At 37.7% G+C, this 21046-nt stretch overlaps 1 protein-coding gene across 21 annotated transcripts; it reads right to left on the bottom strand.

The window, feature by feature from the left end:
• Positions 1-806: 806 nt before the first annotated feature.
• Positions 807-17998, bottom strand: LOC103720564 (transcription initiation factor TFIID subunit 12). 21 transcript variants are annotated; one of them, XM_088706784.2, is made up of 9 exons: positions 17282-17998; positions 14184-14348; positions 12909-13475; positions 11115-11189; positions 9921-9999; positions 9747-9811; positions 9552-9598; positions 9242-9308; positions 807-1185 (listed from the first exon to the last, which is right to left on the bottom strand). In XM_088706784.2, exons 1-9 carry the CDS (start codon positions 17873-17875, stop codon positions 1057-1059), a joined length of 1788 nt encoding a protein of 595 aa, XP_088562910.1. In that variant the 5' UTR covers positions 17876-17998; the 3' UTR covers positions 807-1056. The 21 variants fall into 21 exon arrangements, 11 of the variants coding, with proteins under 11 accessions (XP_088562910.1, XP_008808549.1, XP_088562905.1 ...); XM_088706778.2 differs by having other exon boundaries at positions 1050-1185; positions 9552-9587; positions 17282-17997; XR_015971143.1 differs by lacking the exon at positions 9242-9308 and having other exon boundaries at positions 9552-9587; positions 9747-9837; positions 9921-10003; positions 17282-17997.
• Positions 17999-21046: the final 3048 nt, after the last annotated feature.

Raw genomic sequence — 21046 nt, 5'->3', positions numbered from 1 at the left:
ATACAATAAAACATGTCCCTGCCAGGAGATATATGTTAAGGATATCATAGGTCACAAATGGTCTTCCTATATTCTGTGGCATATGGAAAGACCATTTCCAACCTAAAATCAAACGGTAGCTGGTTTTAGCTAACTCTAATAAGAAACATGTAATCTAATAACACATAGATTAGATGACCTACGACCATGCACTGTACAGGAATAGTTTGGTATAATTCAAATGAGATCCGCAATTATTTGATGTTTTAATTTAAAAAACAGCTTATTATCTGAGCAGCAATCAAATAGTGGTTGTTTTTTTATAGAAAACAAACACAAGGCTAAGGGTTTAGCAAAACAACAGTAGTTAAGTGGGAACACATGGGCAAGCCTACCAAATGATAGGGCAAGAGATAATGAGGGTCATTTGAAAATACATTAGCTAAGAACATTTCCCTGCTAAATGAAAGCTCTTTGCCACTGAATTTGGAGTAACAGCCTCAAAGTCATTATAAAGCATTATCATACAATTCGAGAAAAGAGAAGAAATCTGGCTTTGATGAATAACTTTGAGAGCTCCGAACCGCTTCTCAAGTGAGGAAAGGAGAACCACAATTTATGAAGCACAAACAAGCATATATATAATAGAGAAGTAAATTTACTGACACACATTTGCTAGGCCCACCTTATAATTTAAAGACAAGCTGGACCATGTTTACAACTAAAAATTTCTACCGCCAGCAAAAATTTAATAAATCATGCACAAAGCAATTTGATCACCATTTTAGAATCCAATGAAATAGGTAGTTTCAGATAGAAAATAACTATTCCCAAGCAATGAATAAGTTCTGATCTTTGCATTGCACATTGATAAAATTTCATACAGATAAACATTGGTCACCTTATACATCTCATATAGTTGCTCTATTTAACTTTGGTTAATATGTCACGACTCCAACCTCTAAAGAACAAAAGGGCTAGCAACACACACAAGAACAAATCATGCAAGATCGTACTGCTGAGACCGTTCTCTAGAAACTCAAGTAATTCAGAAGCTTCTCCAATGGCCCACTAAAGCTAATGAGTCTTTGGAGATCCAATTGCAGGTGCCTTGGCTGCATGAGCTTTCGCATTTGAAGCAGCCTGCCCAGCAGCAGGATTCTTCGGATTCCCAGCATCACTTGTTGCTACCATTGACTTCTTAATCTGAAGAAGAAAGCAACAATGCATAATCAACCAAACAAGCAAAATTCTGTAACATACATGATACATGGATAAAAACTCGCACAAGTTACTAAGTGAGCACTTTCATGTACAAGATCGATGTAATGCCTGTTCAAAAGTCTCAAAAACTAAGTTGATGTTAAATGCCACTTCTCAAACAAGTGGTCCAAAGAATCAAGACAAACTGGCTATGGCACATTGCAACAGTAAATATTATGAAATATATTTATCAACCGGATCTCCAATCACTGAACTAGGCCCCTGCAAGAATCCAATATGAGGGCGACAATAAAGAAAAGTCACAGAATATTTTTATGAGCTATTCTTTTTCAAATGCACCTCCAAATATTTGCATAGTTCCCGCAGATGTCCATCGACAATATCATGATTCATAATTTAAACTTTAAGAATACATTTTTTCTAGAATTTGTTTTGATGTTTGCCTTGTAACTTATTTGACAAAAACTGTATATCCTAAATGAAAAGCACAACAATTCATTAGCACAGAATGGTGCACACAATATTTTTATAAGTATATAACAGCAAAAGTTCTAGGTCTGACAAGCAATATTTCTAAAAGTAACTTAGTTGACACTGACAAGCAGCTTCGATAATCCATGTATGATACATATGCAAATCATATATGCACCGGACACTTCGATGCTTATGAAATTGATGCCTATGAAATTTTCTGCTTGCAGCTGCTAAAGATTAGTGAAGAGTTGGATTCTTCCAACTGTAAGTTCAAAATGAATGACATTGGCTATAGTTTATTTTCCTTCCAGAAATTGATCAAGGATCACATATAAAATATTTCTTCGAAGTGTATCTTTCTTATCACCTTCAACTAATAACTTCGGATGACAAACATATATACTGAAAGATTGCTTAGAAATTTAACAAAAAAAAAAAAAAGATCGCTTAAAAATAATATTTCTTGATGTTTCCTTCCATACAATGTTTAAGACTAGCAAATTAGTTATATTTTTTCCTCATATTCTTAAGAAACAACTGATTAGTTAATGTTTTCTTTACATGGTATTTAAAAATATAATTTAGTTAAAATTATGTTTTCATGTGCCCCATATCTTCTTTGTTTCCTCTTGCCAAGTCTAATACTTGGATACACATTGAATGTCAATGTCCGTGAATAATTAGTTATATTGTCTTATATTCCGGATGCTCAATGGGGCTCACCAATAAGTAGCAGTAGAAGTAGCAGCAGCAGGAGATACTTTTAGACGCTTATGAAATTGGTGCGGACACCAGTACCGGACCGCCAGTGACGCGGGTCTACGGTCGTCGCTGGAGGAGGGTCCAGCCACTCTCGTTATGGCTGGACTGAGTTGATGTTAGTTTATTTTATGTTGACTGGGTTTATGTACATATTGTTATGTTATGGCTTTTGTGGGATTAGTTTATTTGGAGGGACCTTTTTATATTTCGTAACCCTATATATAGGGTCTATGCATTTCTTGACAGGTTAATGAATGTTGAACAAATTTGCTTTCCATATATTTTTCTCTCTTCTCCCCTCTCCGTCCTTCTTCCTCCTCTTTCCTCTCCTGTCCTCTCTCCTCCTTCTTTCTCCCACCCCTCTCACGAGACAGTGCTGCATCAGAAATTCTTTGGTTGCATCTTTTAAAATTTAGTGGAGAGTTGGGTTCTTCCTACTATGAGTTCAACCCACAATAATGACATCAAAGCAAGCTTTTGTGCCTTTTACAAATTTGTCAAGAATCTAGGTATTAAATTAAATCTGTGAAATGCTATCTTTCTTATAACTTACATTAACTGGTTTGGATTGCAAACCTCTTTTCTTGTCTACAATATCTAAGAAAATAGAAATTAGTTATAATTATTTCTTCCTTATATTCTTAAGAAACACGTAACTGATTACCAAATGTATCTTTTTTATATCATTAAAAACATATAATTTAGTTGAACTACTTCATTGCCACATGTCCCTGCATCTTTTTCTTTTCCTCTTACTGAGTCAAACACTTGGATACACGTCGAAACCGTTTTTCATGTCGACATCCATGAAGCATTAATTATATTGTCTGATCATTAGGATGCTTTATGGAGATAATTCATTAATAGCACTAGTAGCAGCAGCAATGTGACCTGTGGTGCTTTAAATGTCTAGGACAAGCATGTTTGTCCAGCAGGCTTCAGTTTTGCTTGCATATCTCCATGTCTAAGCATGTCATGTGCATATGAAGTGCCTGAACGCCAAGAGAGGAATTTTATGCAAGCATGAACCTTGTAGATGTTGCTTAGCAAGCTTTTGTTTCCAACAATTGCAGTTGAATCTGCAATTGACCAAGATAATTGGAGCAAAATGAAGAGAATGAAAGGAAGCATAATTTTATTATATATCTTTTTCTTAAATGGGAATAAGATATAGGTTCTCCCTCTTTTTTTGTTTATTTTTCTTCTATTTGAAAAGGCCAGAAACATGGATGTATACAAGAAGGTATACATGGCTACAACAGAGGTCCATGCATACAGATTACAAGGGATGTATCATCTTAAGGTGAGATTATTAGATGTATGCCTTAGAAGCCAATCTGGCTGACACATTATTTATTCTGAGACATAGTTTTGTACTTAACTTTATTATTATTTAATAATATTAGGCATCTTTTTTCATTCATGTTGTGTATGTGTCCATGAATCATCCAGGGAATTAATAAGATGATACATATTCTCAAGAGTTGAGAATTTGAGCAATATGTCATTGGTGATTAATTCTCAAATGCTCCTGATCAATGCATAATCACGGGGACGGTGATTGATCCGATGAGATTAGTGCACAGATCACTTTTCTTTTGGATGAACGAGTCTCGAGTCCACAGTGTAGGGACACTGGAGTGATAGTGCAGGTGCTTGTTAGAGAACAAGGATACCGAACGTGACTAAAACAAGAAGTCACTTGGATGTCTATCCACTAATCAGTGACTTACTTAATGTTACCGTGGTATAACTGGTCCTTTGACCTATGGTGCGTCGGTTATTCACAGTGAGTTTGCTGTAGTTTGACTGCATTGGAAGCTATAATTGTAAACCACGATCGAATCTATGGAAGCATTGGTTTATATATTCCTTTTAGTCTCGATTTTAGGGATAATTTTTTTCGCTAACTTTTTTCGAGAACCGCCTAATACATATATGTATGGTCAGATGTTGTCGTTCAAGATCATTTGTATTTTTTTTTTACTTTACGCAAAATTCCTAACTAAAATAGATATGTACAATGAACCAATAGATGAGATTTTCCTATCCCTAAAATGAGTCGAATTACTTATCTCTCGGTCTATTAGAGAACTATCTTTCTAGGGATTGCGAAAGATGTTCCGCTAGAAGTATTCTTGTTATTGCTTCGACTCATATTCCCCAAAAAGTGGATCCCACTCTAATAGCTCCGAATAATTAAATACAAGAAGCCGGGTAGGCGGATTAGTACGAGTGGAGAGAAAAAAACTATTGAACTGAAATTTGTCTCTAGCCATATGGATCCTTGTAGTGCAGATTGGCTGCAGTAGGTTCACTGTAGGAGTAGGATGTGCACCCACATGGAATCTATCGATCTTGGTATATAAGGAGTGGTCCTATGTGATTTATGAGATTGAGTTCGAAAGACCTCGGTCGGGACAGTAAGTACAATGGAAAAGGAGTTTTCCACTCGAACTAAAGTTGAATAAATCTTGATATATGATATAGACGATGGAGTTTGACGAGTTTTCCATGATCTCCATCTTGTAGGAATCCACAATAGAAGGACTGTATCATACAATAACTGCACCTAGAGGTTCATCTATTCCATTCTGCTGGATTGTCACTACATGCTGCTAGGTGTCACTGGTGAATGGTGAGACTCACAGGGATTATCTTGATGAACAGTGATCCCTGACGAAGTGAGTTGGAAATTATTCCAACTCATTGAAAGGAATATTCAATGATATTGTGATAAAGATCACAATATGACTCACTACCAGACAAAATAAAACCTATGGGTCACACACATAAGAGGTTCTGATCAATCCGATGGTTGAATTGTGATTTGGAATCACAATAGATCATGATTATCAATTTGATTGATAATTGGTTTAACCTACTAAGAGTTAGTGAGTTGAAGAAGGAATAATTGCAATTGGACTGCAATTTGATTGAATCAATTGGACTTAATTAAATTGGGCTTGACCTTATTAGATAAGGTTTAAGAGTCCTACTTGGAGTAGAACTCCTAGAGTCCTAATTACATTAAGACTGCAAATTATAAGAGTCCTACTTGGAGTAGGACTCCTAAAGTCCTAATTAAATTAGGACTAAGAATCTTAATTGAAGAATCCTAATTGCAATAGAACTCCTTATTAGATAAGGATAAAGAATCCTAATTGCAATAGAACTTATTAGATAAGGATTAAGAGTCCTAGAGCCCATGATTGAGTCATGATTGGATTAGGCCACCTAATCCTCCTTGGATGAGGATTCACGCACAAAATAAAAGGAGGGGTGTGCGCCCCTCATTATTTTATTTATTTTCGGATTCTTTTATGGGGCATGCGTGAGAGGAAGCCCTAGGAGCTTTTGGGGGCAAATCTAGACCGCAAGCAAAAAAAAAGGAGGCATGCAGCTCTCCCTTTTTCCTTTCTCACGGCCGAACCCTCTCTCTCTCTCTCTTTTCTTTTGGGCGTGGCCTCCTCTTCTTCCCTCTCTCCTTCTTCCTCTTGAGAGCAATTAAGAGTTGATTGTTCAAAAGAGATTCAACCATCAAATGTGATCTCTGCAAGGAAGCTAGCACCCCGGTGAGATCTAGGCGCTTGGATCGGTCCTCTTCCTCGTATGGATACCCGTAGAGGTCGGACAGCTTCAAGTGAACCTTTTAAGATTTTCACGATCATCAGATTGCGGTGAAGATCTACCCGCACAAGGTGAAGATACGATCTCTCTCTTAAGTTTTAATCTTAATCTATCTACGAACGGTTTTTAATTTGTTCACGAGATGAATAACCGTGCATGCATCCTCCACTGCGATTTTATTTTTCTGCAGCATGCATAATTTTCCAACAGAGATTGTGTGCCACCTCGTATATCACAAGCCTTATCAAGTATTAACCTACCATAGGCAGAATAATAAAGGTGCATCACACTTCCTTTTCTCAACTCTAACTCTAACCCTGACTCTAACTATAAGAATAATCATAATCATAATCATAATTATAAAATGATAACAATAATAATCATAATAATAATGATAATGATAATAGTAAATAATAACAATTATGATGATGATAATGATAATTATAATATTGATAAACCATCTTTTACATCTGGTTTTCTCAACAATCAATTTATATTCATGTAGCTAAAGGTATATCTTAAATAGGCCTATGGAGCCTACGATCATTGGAGAATCAATTATATCTTAGAGTAATTAGATAAACTACTTCCCACCATGGAGTAATCATCTTCACACATGTGCAAGGAAGCCTTAACTTTCATGTTTTTAAAAATGAATTATAATGTTAAGTAAAGAAACACTTCTTAGACTTGGCTTTTGACCTGAAGCATCAAGAGTCTGTATGCCTTGGCTTGCTCCTATTTGAACACTAGATACAAACAACCATTATATACTACCATATCATATCTGAAGTAACACTTGCATTTAGTTTTAAAAAATGAGTAGAATCTAATTTATGTAAACATGCCCTTCATAAGGGTGGCAATTTACTCCAAACCATTTAGAGTTGGTGGCGGGGATGGGTCTTCATCTTTAACCCACAGCAGATCTAGGACGGGTGCAAATAATGGCAATGCCTACCTCGAGTGGAACCCCATTGTATATTAGCCTTGTAATTATGATGATAATGGAGAAGAAAGAATTATGATCAATCATGAGAAAGATTAATCACGTGAAAGACTACAAGATACATGCTTAGTTGTTTGTTTTTTTAGTTGACCGCTTTTCTTAGTTTAAGAGATATTTGACTTCCTAAAGAACAACATTTCATTTTTTTGTTTCTAAATATTTGACTGCTTTTTAGTCGGCGCTTAAAATTTTCAAAATAAAAAAAAAGGCCCCGACAAACCCTGTTTCGTATGAAACAGGGGTCTGCGAAATAGGGGTCTGGAGGGCGGAGCCCCTACTCTGGCCCTTCGGTACCCTTTGGCGGGCCTCCCTTCCTCTCCCTCCCCTTCTCTCTTTCTTTTTTCCACTCTTTCCTTCTTCCTCTCCCACCACTTGTCGGTTTACCGTTTTGAATGCAGGAACCATCTCAATCTGCCGCCGGTACAGCTTGGTATGCCCCAAACCAAGTAGTTCGGGATGATTCCGCATTTTTTAGTCCAAACACACTCCGTCTAACTCCACACGCCCCGCCCCACCCCTAGATGGGTATGGGATGGGTATATGGATGTGGTTGCCAATTATGAGGTAGGTACGGGTAATGGCCTACTCGACCCATGCCCTCCTTGTCACCATCCCTATTTCTTCGTACATTCATCTTGCTCTACAAAGTGGTATTTGGTGCAGTAGGGTTCCTCTACCTTACTATTCTACAGATTCAACCAAAAAATTGCAATTTTCACTAGCACTTTAAGAGATGGTATGCGAGTGGTTTAGATAGTGCATACTATATATGCTGCATGTGAGTTGCATATGTGAGTGCATATGCAATTAGTATTTTAGCTATTAAAAATTTGAAAATGCATTAAATATAATAAATAATAATAATAGTTATATTTTTGAGATAAATAATAGTAATAATAATAACCATAAGAAATGACAATATATGCTTAGTATGTAGTGCTTAAATCTCATAGTAACAGATATAATGAAGATATTAACATTCTTAATACCCATATCTAGCCATCTAATCCTCAAATTCATCCTAATCATCAGCCATCCACTTGAACCAGCTCGATCTACACAAGCCTATAAAATTGGGCTACGCATGAGGCGACAATGTTAAACGGGCTGCATATGCTACCGCAATAATGCTAAGCGGATTGCATATGCGGCCGCACATATTAAGCAAACCATCTTTAGGCAATGCGGTATGGTTAAGGGATTGCATCCGCATATCCGTCTGCATGCACTTATTTTAAACAATAATTTTTAGCGGTATTTAGTGAAAAACAAATTCTTGAAATACCCAAATAATTAAGAATTGCTCATATGGCAAAGCAGAAACTGTGCAATGTCGCCTATTGTTCAAACAATAATATGTAGGGCATTGCTTATAAAAAGAGCATTACAATGCACGAGGCTCCTATAATTGCGGAATTTGTGGTGGGTCTTATATACGCAACCTTACCCACACATTTCAAAAGGCTATTTCTGTGTTTCAAACCTCTAACATGTAGATCATAAATGAGCATCCTTCCTTACCATTGTGCAGAGGGTGGGGCATTGTTCATTTGTCACAAAAATTGCCAAGATCAAAATGAATTTCATCATAATATACTACAAATATAGTTTTTAAGAGAAGATATAATCTCTTTTTCTAAAAAAAAAATATTGTATGTATCAAGGTTCGCCGTACCGGGTCCGGCCGGTACGAACCGGCAAGCTCTTCCCTGCCGGAGCCGGGGAAGAAGAAGAGAAGGAGAGAGAGCGCAGGAAAGAAAGGGAGGGAGGAGACCCATCGACGCTATTGGAGAGCCACGGAGGAGCGGCAGAGGCTGAGGGGGCGACGGAGCCCGCGGGGGCACGGCAGAGGCCGCAACTTTTAAATTTGGAGATTTTAAGTGAACTCGGCAAATGGGGTGCCGACTTCACTTAAAATTTCCAAATTAAAAGCCCCCCACCGGAGGCCTTCACGGCTCTCTGATGGTGGCCACAGGTCTCCTCCCTCCTTCTCTTCCCCGCGCTCTCTCTCCTTCTTTTCGTCTTCTTCATCTCCGGCACAGAACCGGCCCGTACCGGTTTTCACCACTCCGGCATACCAGTTACAGGCCAGACCGGTTCGTCAGACCTTACTATGTATTGTTAAACATAAATAAGAATTAATGTATTAGATTTCAAATTTACCTGATTATATCGGTCCTCTACTTCATAATTTGTCATCACTAAACCAATAGGTCTGCATAATAAAAAACTGAAGAAGATGCATATGGTAGTTGGATGTGTTCAGTTATTTAATCAAAATTTGTTAATTAAGCAAAAAAAGAGGGATCATATAGAGATCGATGTCATATGCTAAAAAGATCATGCAATTACAGTGCAGAAATTATGGTAATACATATCTACATATATATAGAGCGAGAGCGAGAGAGAGAGAGAGAAAGAGAGAGAGAGAGTCTCAAATTAGCATATGCTGCAGATCTAAGTTAAAACATACCACAGCAATCCTCTCCTTGTGAATATCATTTGTGAACTGTGCATAATCTCCCAAGGAAACAACCAAAAGCAAAAAATCTGGGTGAGTTTATCACTACAAGGAAGAAAACAAGCAAGAAGCCTGCAAGGCTCTATTATAAAGAGAAAAATGATGCAGGGCTCTTGCTAATGGTGTACAGTAATTACTCTGAATTACCTGCTTCTTATAGCACTTGATCTCATCTCCACCGAAACCAGGTAGTGTCATATTCCAATTTCTCTCTGTAGTATAAATATACTTAATACAGCTATATTTTACAAAACAAGCTAGGAATTAAAGGAATATTTCAGTCCAACACAATCCAGAGCAGACAATTCTGAGTATGCTCACCTACATGAAGGAGTATGTCTTTTGCTTCTAATGTAGTTGATTTTCGATGCTTAGCCAAGGAGCAAGCAAACGTTGTTACCTGCCTAACATATAAGGATAATTAGCACAAAATAGTTAACAGAAATTTCAAATGCAAAATAATGAAAGGGACTTTGCAGTTCAACATTGGCCATATAGTATGCCAAAAAATTGTCATGCTAACAAACTTTTTATTTTCAAAAAAAAATATTATTGATGAAAAACATTTATTAAGTCCATAGATTTTGTCAAGACTTGTCAAAATATGCAGGTTTTGCAATCATATACTTAGTTTATATTCTTATACTGGAAGCAGCAGTCACTTGATAACTGAAGAGTTGAAGGCAAGTGGAAAATTGTGTGTGAGAGAAAGAGGCAGGTATTAAGAAGAAAAAAAAATAGATGAGAAACATCCTAAAAAGATTTCTTGCATGTAAAATCTGTCCAGTGACATAAACTTGTCGAAAACAATTTCAGAGCATTATTTGTCGGCCAGAATTAAGTCCAATGAAAGCTTGTGGTAAAGATGTTGCTAACCAAAGGATATGAATGAGAAGCCCTCAAGGTGAAGAACGAAAGAATTATGGCTTATCCAATTACAGAAACATTCATGTGATCCACTGCACTTAGGTATCTATTTCAGTGCTTAAGCAATTGGATACAACAAAGTTTTTTAGTCAGTGAAAAGATGGAAACAGAAAAAATTCAACTCAATAGGGAAGACTGGCACTACATTTGCAAATCTCAATTTGTCTTATGAATTGCTCATCAAGGACTTAATGCAATGACTTCAGGCCCTAATACTATGAAGACTGGAGCAAGTATTGGGGAGTAAAAACATATATAAAATTTGTCACAAGGCTATGCATATGAGGGTATGATAAATTGATAACAGTTAGAAAATATAAGTCCCAATCATATGCACATGTAGACATCATATATTTCATGCAGAAACATTTTTTTTTATAAAAATGAGAAACTTATTGATGAAAGTGGAAAAACGTACACAGAACATCAAAATGTGCCATAATGTCTACAAAATTACATGCTACTATGTTTTCCAGTAGAGCCTGCACTAATATTACTTTGTCGATTTAATATGTTTCTACTGATATGCACAGGATGTACTCATGATCATGCAGGCATAGGTTGGTTTCAAATGTAGAGAGAACTCACAGATTCAATGAAATCCTCAGCAACCTCAACAAGAACATCTTCAACTTCAGAATCCAGTTTCTCAAATGGATCAATCTGCCCACAGTTAAAATCAAGCTAATGAAAATTCCAGTCTTCGGAAACTGATTAATAACATGTTCAAGTACCTTTTAATAAGAAAAAGCAGATGGGCATGTGCAATGAACATGTGAAAAGATATAATACAAACTGAATTATATATAAATGGAAAACAAAAAAATAATAAGTCAATATGAACATTCCTTTTTTTTTCTGTGAGGGCTATTATGAAAATTCCAGATTACAAAGCAATGATCTCATCTTTTTTTCTTTAAAATATATGGGTATTGAAAGTTATGGCCTTTTAGAAGATATTTGGTTGTTAAAATGAAATTTTCAAAAATAGAAAAACATGCTAGATGATAAGAGGCAAAGGGTATTTTGCATAAGAAAGATCACATGGAATCAAGAGGGAATAATCCATGAATTTGATCTCTTGGTTTCCAAATTTTGTATAGAGATAATATTTTCATCTTTATTTTTCATGAAACAGTTCTTTCTTATATGGAGTTTGAAATTTTCAACATGAAATATAAAACCAAAATGTAACTTCCCCATCTTTTCGTTTTACTCATTGAATTGGAATTAGTCCTATATTGGATACCTGGAGAACTGGAGAAGATGAGTAGATATATAAACATAAGGGCCACTCCACCAATTCCATTGCCCCAAGTCTCCTCTCATGGGAGCCTCCCTCCTAAGCATGAGAATTGGAGAAATATAAATATTACAATATAATAGCATATGGAAGGTGCTAGCTGTTCCATTAGCAGTGTCACTATGGGTTGCGTACTAATGACCTTGGTTCCAGTCCAGCCCTCCACCCTTTTGGCTGGACTTCGTCCCATCCTAGTTCTCAAAAATAAATAATTAAATAATTAATAATCGATAATACATAATATATAGTATATAGTAATATACAATACATAATATGTAACATACAACACACAATATAAAATATATAAAAGATGGACTATGCTTCTCATAAGAAGAGAAGTAATTCAGTCCTTCCACAATTTTTATCCATTAGATTTAAGTTTAGACAGTCTGAAACATGTTGCTTTAAGAGAGAGATGAAATTCATTTTATTCCAAAATTATCCAGTTTTTCTATCAGGATCATGGCTATTTCCCATCCCAACTGAGCAGTGTAATATCATCATCTTAACCATGGCTACACCCAAGCCATTTCTCTTCCTCACCCTTCCACCATTCCTATAACCATGCCAACCAACCCATCCTCTCTCTCTTTTCTTCATTGCTTCCAACCTCCCTAGGTGCCCCCTCTCCTCTATTACTTACAGAATCTCCTCTCTCACCTCTCCTCCTCGAGCCCCCTTCATCACCACCTGCCCTTGCTTGGCTCCAGCACAACATACAAGGAGGAAGTTAGTGGGACAAGTTGGACCAGGATCAGGTTAGGTCATTGCCATAAGGAAGAGGAACAAAAATGAGGCATGATGTGGGTTGGCAGGGTGTTGGAAGTGCTGAACAAAGCATACATTTTGTAGTTTCAAATTTGTCCATAATATGTGTAAATTTTTGTAGTTTCAAGAAATTCATGATTAGACATCAAGCAAAAAATGAGATTTTTGCACACATTAGGCTTTGACTGCAGTAGATGAATTTAAACTGTTAGCGCTAGTGATTCCTGGTTCATGAATTGTTAAATCAAAATTTTGACCCTCAGGTGGAATGAAAAGACTGGATCCCAGAAAACATTTGGTGGACAACTCACCTGGGCAACCAATTCACGGAGGCTTCTCTTGCTAAGAACATGATTACCAGATTCTGCATCATCTGCATTAACAACTGGACTGATATTCCCAGATTGAACCACACCAGATTGCCCCTGTCCTGGAACATTTGACTTTTGAACTGTTGACCCAAGAGCTCGCACAGCCTGTTGTTGTTGAGTTACTGATTGCTGGTTTCTAAGCGCTACATACTGTTGATTATGGTGCTCATGTGACTGATGTGATAATGAAGCCTGTTGTTGATGTTGCTGCAGTTGCAGTTGTTGTTGTTGCTTCTGTTGCTGCTGTTGTTGAGATGATGGTATTTGTTGTTGATGCGAAGTCATTGGAAGAGAATGCTGATGCTGTTGGAGATGGTGTGGCCTTTGCTGCAAAACATGGGGCTTCACTGAGGGCCTATATGATGAGGAAGGTGCGGAAGGTGCATGCATTTGCTTTCCTTGTGCCGAGGACAATTGCTGCTGTAGAGATTGACTTTGTGATACAGGTGATGGAGAACTAGGAGAAGCCATGGAAGGGGTTCTTGGCAAGCCGTGGCTTGGAAATTTCTGCAGTCAGAAACATAACAGGCTGAAATAAGATAATTACACTTAAAAGCTGAAATAAGATAATTAACACTTAAAAACACAATAAAGCAATTCACTAATAAAAAATACAAAGGATTGTCTCAAAGAATTGTGATGCAGTTTCTAACAAAGGACACCAGCATGGACCACTTGCTGTTGTTGAGATGCACTTAAACATGCAAAGACAACTCTACATCAAATCACTATAACAGATATTCCTCTCAATTGACAAATGCCAGGATAACTTCTAAATTGATAAATCAGATAAGAACAAAAATGAGAGAGAAGCCAAAAAGGCCACTATCACAGCTTAATATAAAGCACATTATCTTTGAATGGAATGCTATACATATACATATGTGTGTGTGTGTGTATTTGCATGTAGATATGTACATGTACATAAGGCTATTTGCAAACAGTGAGCAAAACGAAGTGAATTGTTAAATCAGAAAGTCGTGTGTCTAGTACTATTTCACGCTTTATACAATAGTATTGAAATAGAAATTCTAAGGCATGTGAACATTTAGAAATGCAGTAAAAGACAGAACTTATATGAAGAAATTGGTACATGTCGATTCTTCTGCATGACCATAAGGTAACAAATATATATAAATATTAGATATATTATATACATACAGATATATACATATCCAGCATTTGCCAGATTAAAAGAACTATTTCACAACTTACCTGTGAATTTAAAGTTTGGTTAGCTGATGGAGATGCTGATCTCAAAGGTGGCTGACCAAATCTCTGTTGTTGAGATCCAGACATCACACTTGGCCGTATTTGAGAACCAGCACTAAGAGCCCCGATCATTCCGATGTTTTGAATCCCTTGAACAGGCTGTCTGACCTGAAAATTGGAGTCACAATAACAGCTCAGAAGTAAAGATTTAAAATTAAGAAAATCAACAGACTTCAATCTGAAAAGCATAGTTCTTCTTCTATATATCATCCATTTTGCAGTTAGAAGCATTGAATCTCCTTATGTACCCATTCTGTCATATAGAAAATGAAAGGGAGCTAAATATTGAGCTCAAAGAGGTCAAACCAACTATATGAAAACTATAAAACTATGTTACATGGGATCAGGTGTGGGGGTCAGATGAGGTGAGTGTCTAGGGATAGCATTGTCAAACAGATGAGCCATTAGCAACCAGCTTATTTTTTTGCTCAAAATTTGGCTTGAATTTGGCCCACTTAGAGCTAGGCTTGGCTCACTCAAGCTCAGCTTGAATAAGCTAGATATATGAATAAATTAACATATATAATTTTAAATATTGTTATAAACAAAAAACTTATGTGTATGTTATAAAAAATTGTATTTCAACTTTAAAATTGAAAGCCATTAGTATCAAACTTTCATCAGATCATTTTTCTTGAAATTAAATGAAATTGAGCCTAGCTTGCTCAAGCTTAGCTCATTCACAACCTTATTTAGGAGCCAGATCCATTATCACCAAATCTTAGGATACAAAAGGTTGGTTAAGAAGGGATCCAAAAAAAATGGGTGCAGGTATAAAGACATGCTGTTCCTACATGGCTTTAAATTTTAGTCCCTTGAGTGTACTTTATGCACACCTATGCATTATTTTGTCCATGATTACCCTACAACTATTTGCATAGCCTACACCTTCTCCACCCAATTTCATTTGTTCACGGCTAAGCCAATTCACCAATGATTTTTGGCTTTTTTAGCATGTCAAACACTTGGGGCACTTCATGACACTCCATGCTTCATATTATCAAATCATGATGCCATCGTTATTGCATGTCTACTTGCAGGACCTCTATTTTAGTTATAACATAAAAATTAGCGATCATTTTGTTAAATTTTATTATTTTGTCAAATTTTATTTACTTAAGGAGCATAGGTGTAGCTCATTATTCATTATATGTATACATTAGCACACATATATATGATAGAGATGTGTCTTTGGGTCCAATTTTTAGAAGATTCTTGTGTCCAATTCTTCTATGGATGCTTGAACCCCCACCCCCCCACTTCTTTCAAACTTCTCTCTCTGATTCATTAAATACATCCACCCCTTCTCTCTCCTCTAACTTTACTTCTTTGTCCCTCAAGGTATTGAGTTCTAGAGCTTCACTGATTTGTCAAACTCATATCTGTACATGTACGCATGTCATACGTCATGTCAACACAGGTTTGTCACTTAGTTCTCATGCCGTAGCTTAAAAGGTGAAGCATGCACCATTTTTTTCTCATCAGGCATGTTTAGGAGAGTGACTTCTGGTTCTAAGCCTTATCATAGCTTAAAAGGTGAAGCATACACCATTTCTTTCTTATCAGGCATGTTTAAGAGAGTGATTGCTGATTCCAAGCCTCGATGAAAAGGTCAGAAGTTTGATGTTTGGTTGGCTACCAGCTGTAAAAAGACTAAGTTCATTAAAACCCCAAGAAAATAAAACAAAACCAAGACATGTGTGGCGTCACATTATTAAATAACATACAGCACAAAAACAACTCAAGAGTCATAGCATGATGAAAGGGAATGATGACAAAATTATGATAATCATTTATGACCTATTCACCTCAGCTATAACTGCCATAAAGAATACTTTTCTTATGCCCGTAAATTATTAAAAAATGTTTAGAAATAAGAGAACATACAAACAGCCTATTCTTACTTCAAATGAAATTAAGCACTGCATCCTATAAAAATTGGCATTAATAGAAAAAAACATACCTAACATACAAAATGAGATTATTAAGGACAAACATGTAATATGGAAATGATTAGTCTTTAAGTAATGGGAAAACAAGTGATTTTTCAAAACATGGTGGGCAGCATCAAGAGTGGGGATCTAACACTAAACTATTTGCTACTTGTCATAAACAAACTAACTTGCATGTTGATGATAAATTGCCATCTGATGGGACAAGAGTCGTATTGGATTTAACACATATTATGACAGGCAAATTTGCAGACAAAGGATCAAAATTCTGTTAATGCAACCTAGCAGGAAAATGAAATTATGGTCCTAATTAACGAATTTATATCCAGGAGATATACCGATCTGTTTTGTTACCGTAGTAGAGAGGTTATCTTAGATGTCTCATATAGGAAACACATGTAAGTACAAAACTCATGTTTCCAACTTGACATAGTACATGATTGTGTTCGCATACGTTGACCAATATATACCAAAATGGAAGCATATTCTCCTCCATGTGGCCTGACTCTTGACCATGCGCATGACCAATATGGTGCACTGCTTGCCATGCCAACCCATGACCAGCATAGGCACAATGTAATATAACCTAGTCCTTGTTATAAATACTGTTTCAGAGGTTCTATTTAAATGCCAGGAATGTGATGGAATAATGAAAGTGGGGGAAATGGGAATGATTTTGTCTATACTGACAGATTCGCGAGCCCCCTTGTCCTCGCTTTATCTCAATTTCCCAGAGTCAAGGCATTACATAAGGCTCCAAGTTCACCAATTTTCTACTTTATTTGTATTGGCGAGCTCACCTTATGCATATTTTATTCCATCAGAAACAACAGCATGCCCTAATTCTCTCAAAGACACCTCTGTTCCCTCCTGCCATTATGCATGAATAAACTCATGTTCTCTCAAAAACGACTCACCTCAACGAATCCAAGAGGAGATTACCATTGCAAAAGCAGAAATAATTTCCAAGGTCATAAGATTCTGGCATGCATAACTTAGAAGAACAAATTTTGCAACAAGTTTTCTTCTAAAGAAGTGATTTTTCATATAATTCCTGGACGAAATAGAAGACGAAGGCTCGAATGATACCTGGGAACTGGATGTCGGGGACTGCTCGGGCACCCGAGGCGTTGAACTAAATGGCTGGCTGAATGGCGGTGATGGGCTAAAAGTGGAGAAGGATAAAGGCGGCTGCTGGGGCCTTGGATGGTGGGGGTTGTGGGCAGGCACCCCGATGGCGAGCCCACCCCTCTGCATTGGGGCCGGAGAGGGCGAGGGAGAAGCGATAGAAGAAGGAGGCCCAGAGGAGGAGGTGGGAGCGGAGGGAAGGTGGTGGGCAAAGTGGGCGTAAGGTGTTTGCGGTCGGCTCCGATTCAGAGGCGGCCTCTGCTGCGGCTGAATTGATGGGGGCTGGGTTTGGGATTGCTGCTGGGGAGATGGCTGGGGTTGGGATAGGGGTTGGGGAGGGGTTGAAGGGTTTTGGGTGGGGGAAGGGGCCGAGGAGGAGGAGGAGGAGGTAGGGGGAGTGAGGGTTTCGGCGGGCGTTGAAGGGGTGGAGGAGGGTGGGGGTTGTGCTGGGCTTGGGGCCGGAGATGGTGGTTGCGCCGCTTGAGATGGCGAAGCCGCCGCCACAGGTGGTGGCTCTGACGACGCTGAGGGTGGTGGTGGTGGTGGTGGATCCATGGTATCCAACGCCCGCTGCCCGCCCTCGAGAACGCTTGATCGTCTCCCTCTCTCTCTCTCTGGACCTGTGCTTGTGTACGCTCTCTCGGTCTGTGAGGGATCGGGTGCAAGCAGGGTTTGCGGGGATGTGGTTTTCAGTAGAGCTGATCACGGGCTAAAGAGGCCCGCCCAGCCCGCAATTTACTGGGCTAGGGTACAAAAACTAGTCCCGTGGGACGGGCCTGGCCAACAATAAAGGCCCGACCAAAAAATCGATCCATACCTAGCAATTTGTAAACATAATCGGGCCTGACCAGCAGAGCTCTTGCTCCATTCTTCTTCCAAGTAAGAAACCAACAGCTTACCTCCCTCTCCATCTCTGTCTGTCTCTCTTGTGCATTAATCGTTTTTTGTTGCCTATCAACTGGTTGTTGAATTGCCTTGCTTTGTTCTGTGGATTATTTTTTATCGATGGACTCTATGTTGAGATCACTTTCTTGTATATCCCTTCTTTAAAAATTTTGGTTGCCAATGATTTGTCCAAGTTACTCTTTTCCATGGGCTTATATGAGGAGAAATCTGAAATAGGGCAAAGAGAAATTTGGAAGCTTTGGCCTTTTACAGTGTTTTTTTTCCTTCTTCCTTCGTTGGCGGAGGAAAACATTGAGCTACATCCGCATTTTTTTTATAAGAAAGGTACATAAACAGTATTGCCAAGCATTATCTAATTTATTTAATCAGTTTTATGGGCTCTTTTTTAGAATAATTACCTTTCCGTACTTCCATTCAAAAATTATATTAAATTGAAGAGGCTTCTTGTCTATCTTTGTTAGATTCATGCATCTTTGTTGAAATAGTGTATTGATAGCTATCTATTTCCATATCATTTTTTTAAGTATTTTATACTTATTAAAAAAAATTTATTATAAAAAAAAAGCCTCCTTCATTGAGTCCTTAGGCTCCCAAATGTATTGGGTCGCCCCTGCTACGAAGGAGCAACACTTAGAAATTATTATCCTCCTTAAAAGGATATAAGTTCCAACAAAATGATTACTTCCTTCGCCCGAACCAGTGGAGATGCTTCGGACTCATGAGTAGTGGGGCCAGTGTTATTGTAATAAATTACCAGCATAGTGTGGCTCACAATGATTTATCTAGCTATTGACTAGTGTGATGGATCCGATGCACTCGAAAATCCCCTGGGGTCAGGCTTCCTTAGGCAAACCTAGAGGCTGGCCCGAGTAGACCATAAGTGGCCGACCTGCGAGATCAGCACCTCTGAGCTCAACTTATTGACCTCGGCTACTTATTCGAACCAAGTAGAACCTTTCCTGCAAATGAAGAAGCTTGGTCCTTCCACCTCAAGGGCACGTGCAATTCTATCACATGCTAGGTTGTTAAAACACGTCTATAAAGTTGTTACGCCATGTTAGCAATTTGTTGCGGTATGATTCCAAGTTTGTTGGGATGTGATCCTAGAAAATTTAGGACTCTAGCTATAAATAGGTACAAAGGTCCTCGATAGGAGGGGGGAAGGTAATCATCTGGATTACAGGAGACTCTATCTCTTTGTTGTTCTTTCTTCTTTCTTTATTTTCACCAAAAAATTGGACTTAGGCCCTGTTTGGGGGAGCTTTTAGAGGGCCAAAAGCACTTTTTGGCCCTCCAAAAATATTTTATAATAAAAAAGAATGTTTGGTAAAAATTTCGGAAAGCTGTTTTAGCTTTTCCAAAAAGCTAAAAATATTTTTTTGAAAGAAGCTCCATTTTGGAGCTTTCCAAAACAGCACTTTTAGGCTCCGTCGAAAAGCTATTTTTTTGACCAAAATATCCGTGATAAAATATAACAATTACACTAAATGTCCCTTTATAATTCTAAAAAATTAATTACACTAATAATTATAATATTTTAGTCTTTTATTATTGTATTATAATGCAAACAAGGTATGCTAAACCGGTGCCAACGGGCACCGGTACGATACAGCGTATAAAAACGGTTCTGACCCAAACTGGATCAGAATCGATTGATTTCGTACTCGTACCGGTGCAAACCGGGCTCGGTTCGCACCGGTCCAACCACATTTTCCCCGTGCGTGGGTGCACGGGGCAGCGCGCCTCGTGTGCGAGGAAGAGCGCACGATTCCCCGCACAGGAACCATGCCCGCGGCTGATTTTCCAGCAGGGAATCGCACCCGCGCACGGTTCCCTGCATGGGGCAGTGTGCCCATGCGGGCTGCCAGCCTGCGTGGGCCATTTAATGCCACAGAGTGGCAAATGCCACTCTGTGGCATTTGACGCGTCCGCGCGCATCCAAAGATACGCGTGGACACGTTGTTTTTTTTTTTTTTGCTTTTTTTTATGCCCGCGCGCGGCTCCGGTTCGGTACTGGTTTCAAGCTGGTACTGAACCGAAACCGTATGGGTACCAGTGCTCGCCGGTACGGCGAACCTTGACTGCAAATATAATATTATATTACATTATATCATAATACATTAATATATTATGTTAAATAATTTAATATTTTGTTATATTTTGAAAAATTAATTATGCTAATAATTATAATATTTTATACCATTATTATTATATTATACTATAAATATAATATTATATTATATTATATTATAATATATTGATATGTTATGTTAAATAATTTAATATTAGATTAAATAATTATGTTATAGTATACAATGTTATAGTACTATATTATAATAATATTATATTACATTACAATAATATTATACTATATCATATATTTATGTATTAATACATATTAAATTTTATTATGCTCTGTTGTATAATACTATGCAGTGTCTTTTATGGTTATTTTGTTATACCAAAAGTATTTTCTCAATTTGTTTACCAAACACATATTAAAGTGATATATAGTTACCAAATAGCAAACGACTTTTTATAAAAGTTCTACTTTAGAAAGCTCTATTTCCAACGGCGCTACTTTCAAAAACTTTATTGCCAATAGCTCCCCCAAGTAGGGTCTAAAGCATTGGAGGCCTGGCTAAAGCCATTTCAATGAGCTCTCACCCTTGTTTATTGTCTCGCATGTCTACGAAAGCGATCCACATCGATGTCCCGAAATCGGTTGCAACACCTTCCATTCTTAACTAGTTCAGAGAGAAACCATCGACAAGTACCAGTTAAGTTTTGAATTTGGAATGAATGCTCAACATCCAATAG

The sequence above is a fragment of the Phoenix dactylifera genome, chromosome 11 (assembly GCF_051530095.1).
Source record: "Phoenix dactylifera cultivar Ajwa chromosome 11, Ajwa_hap1_PhDact_Kaust_v1.1, whole genome shotgun sequence".
Classification (NCBI taxonomy): Eukaryota; Viridiplantae; Streptophyta; class Magnoliopsida; order Arecales; family Arecaceae; genus Phoenix; species Phoenix dactylifera.
Note: the sequence above shows the minus strand (reverse complement) of the source record. Positions and strands in the feature narration are given on the sequence as shown.

What these genes read in the sequence shown, in the direction of transcription:
- LOC103720564 (XM_088706784.2), bottom strand. Translation starts at nt 17,875, where the DNA reads ATGGATCCACCACCACCACCACCACCCTCAGCGTCGTCAGAGCCACCA. An exon ending in ACCAAACTTTAAATTCACAG is followed by an intron (nt 13,476 to 14,183) that starts GTAAGTTGTGAA and finishes TTCTGACTGCAG; the next exon opens with AAATTTCCAAGCCACGGCTT. An exon ending in TCAAGTGCTATAAGAAGCAG is followed by an intron (nt 9,599 to 9,746) that starts GTAATTCAGAGT and finishes TTTCCTTGGGAG; the next exon opens with ATTATGCACAGTTCACAAAT.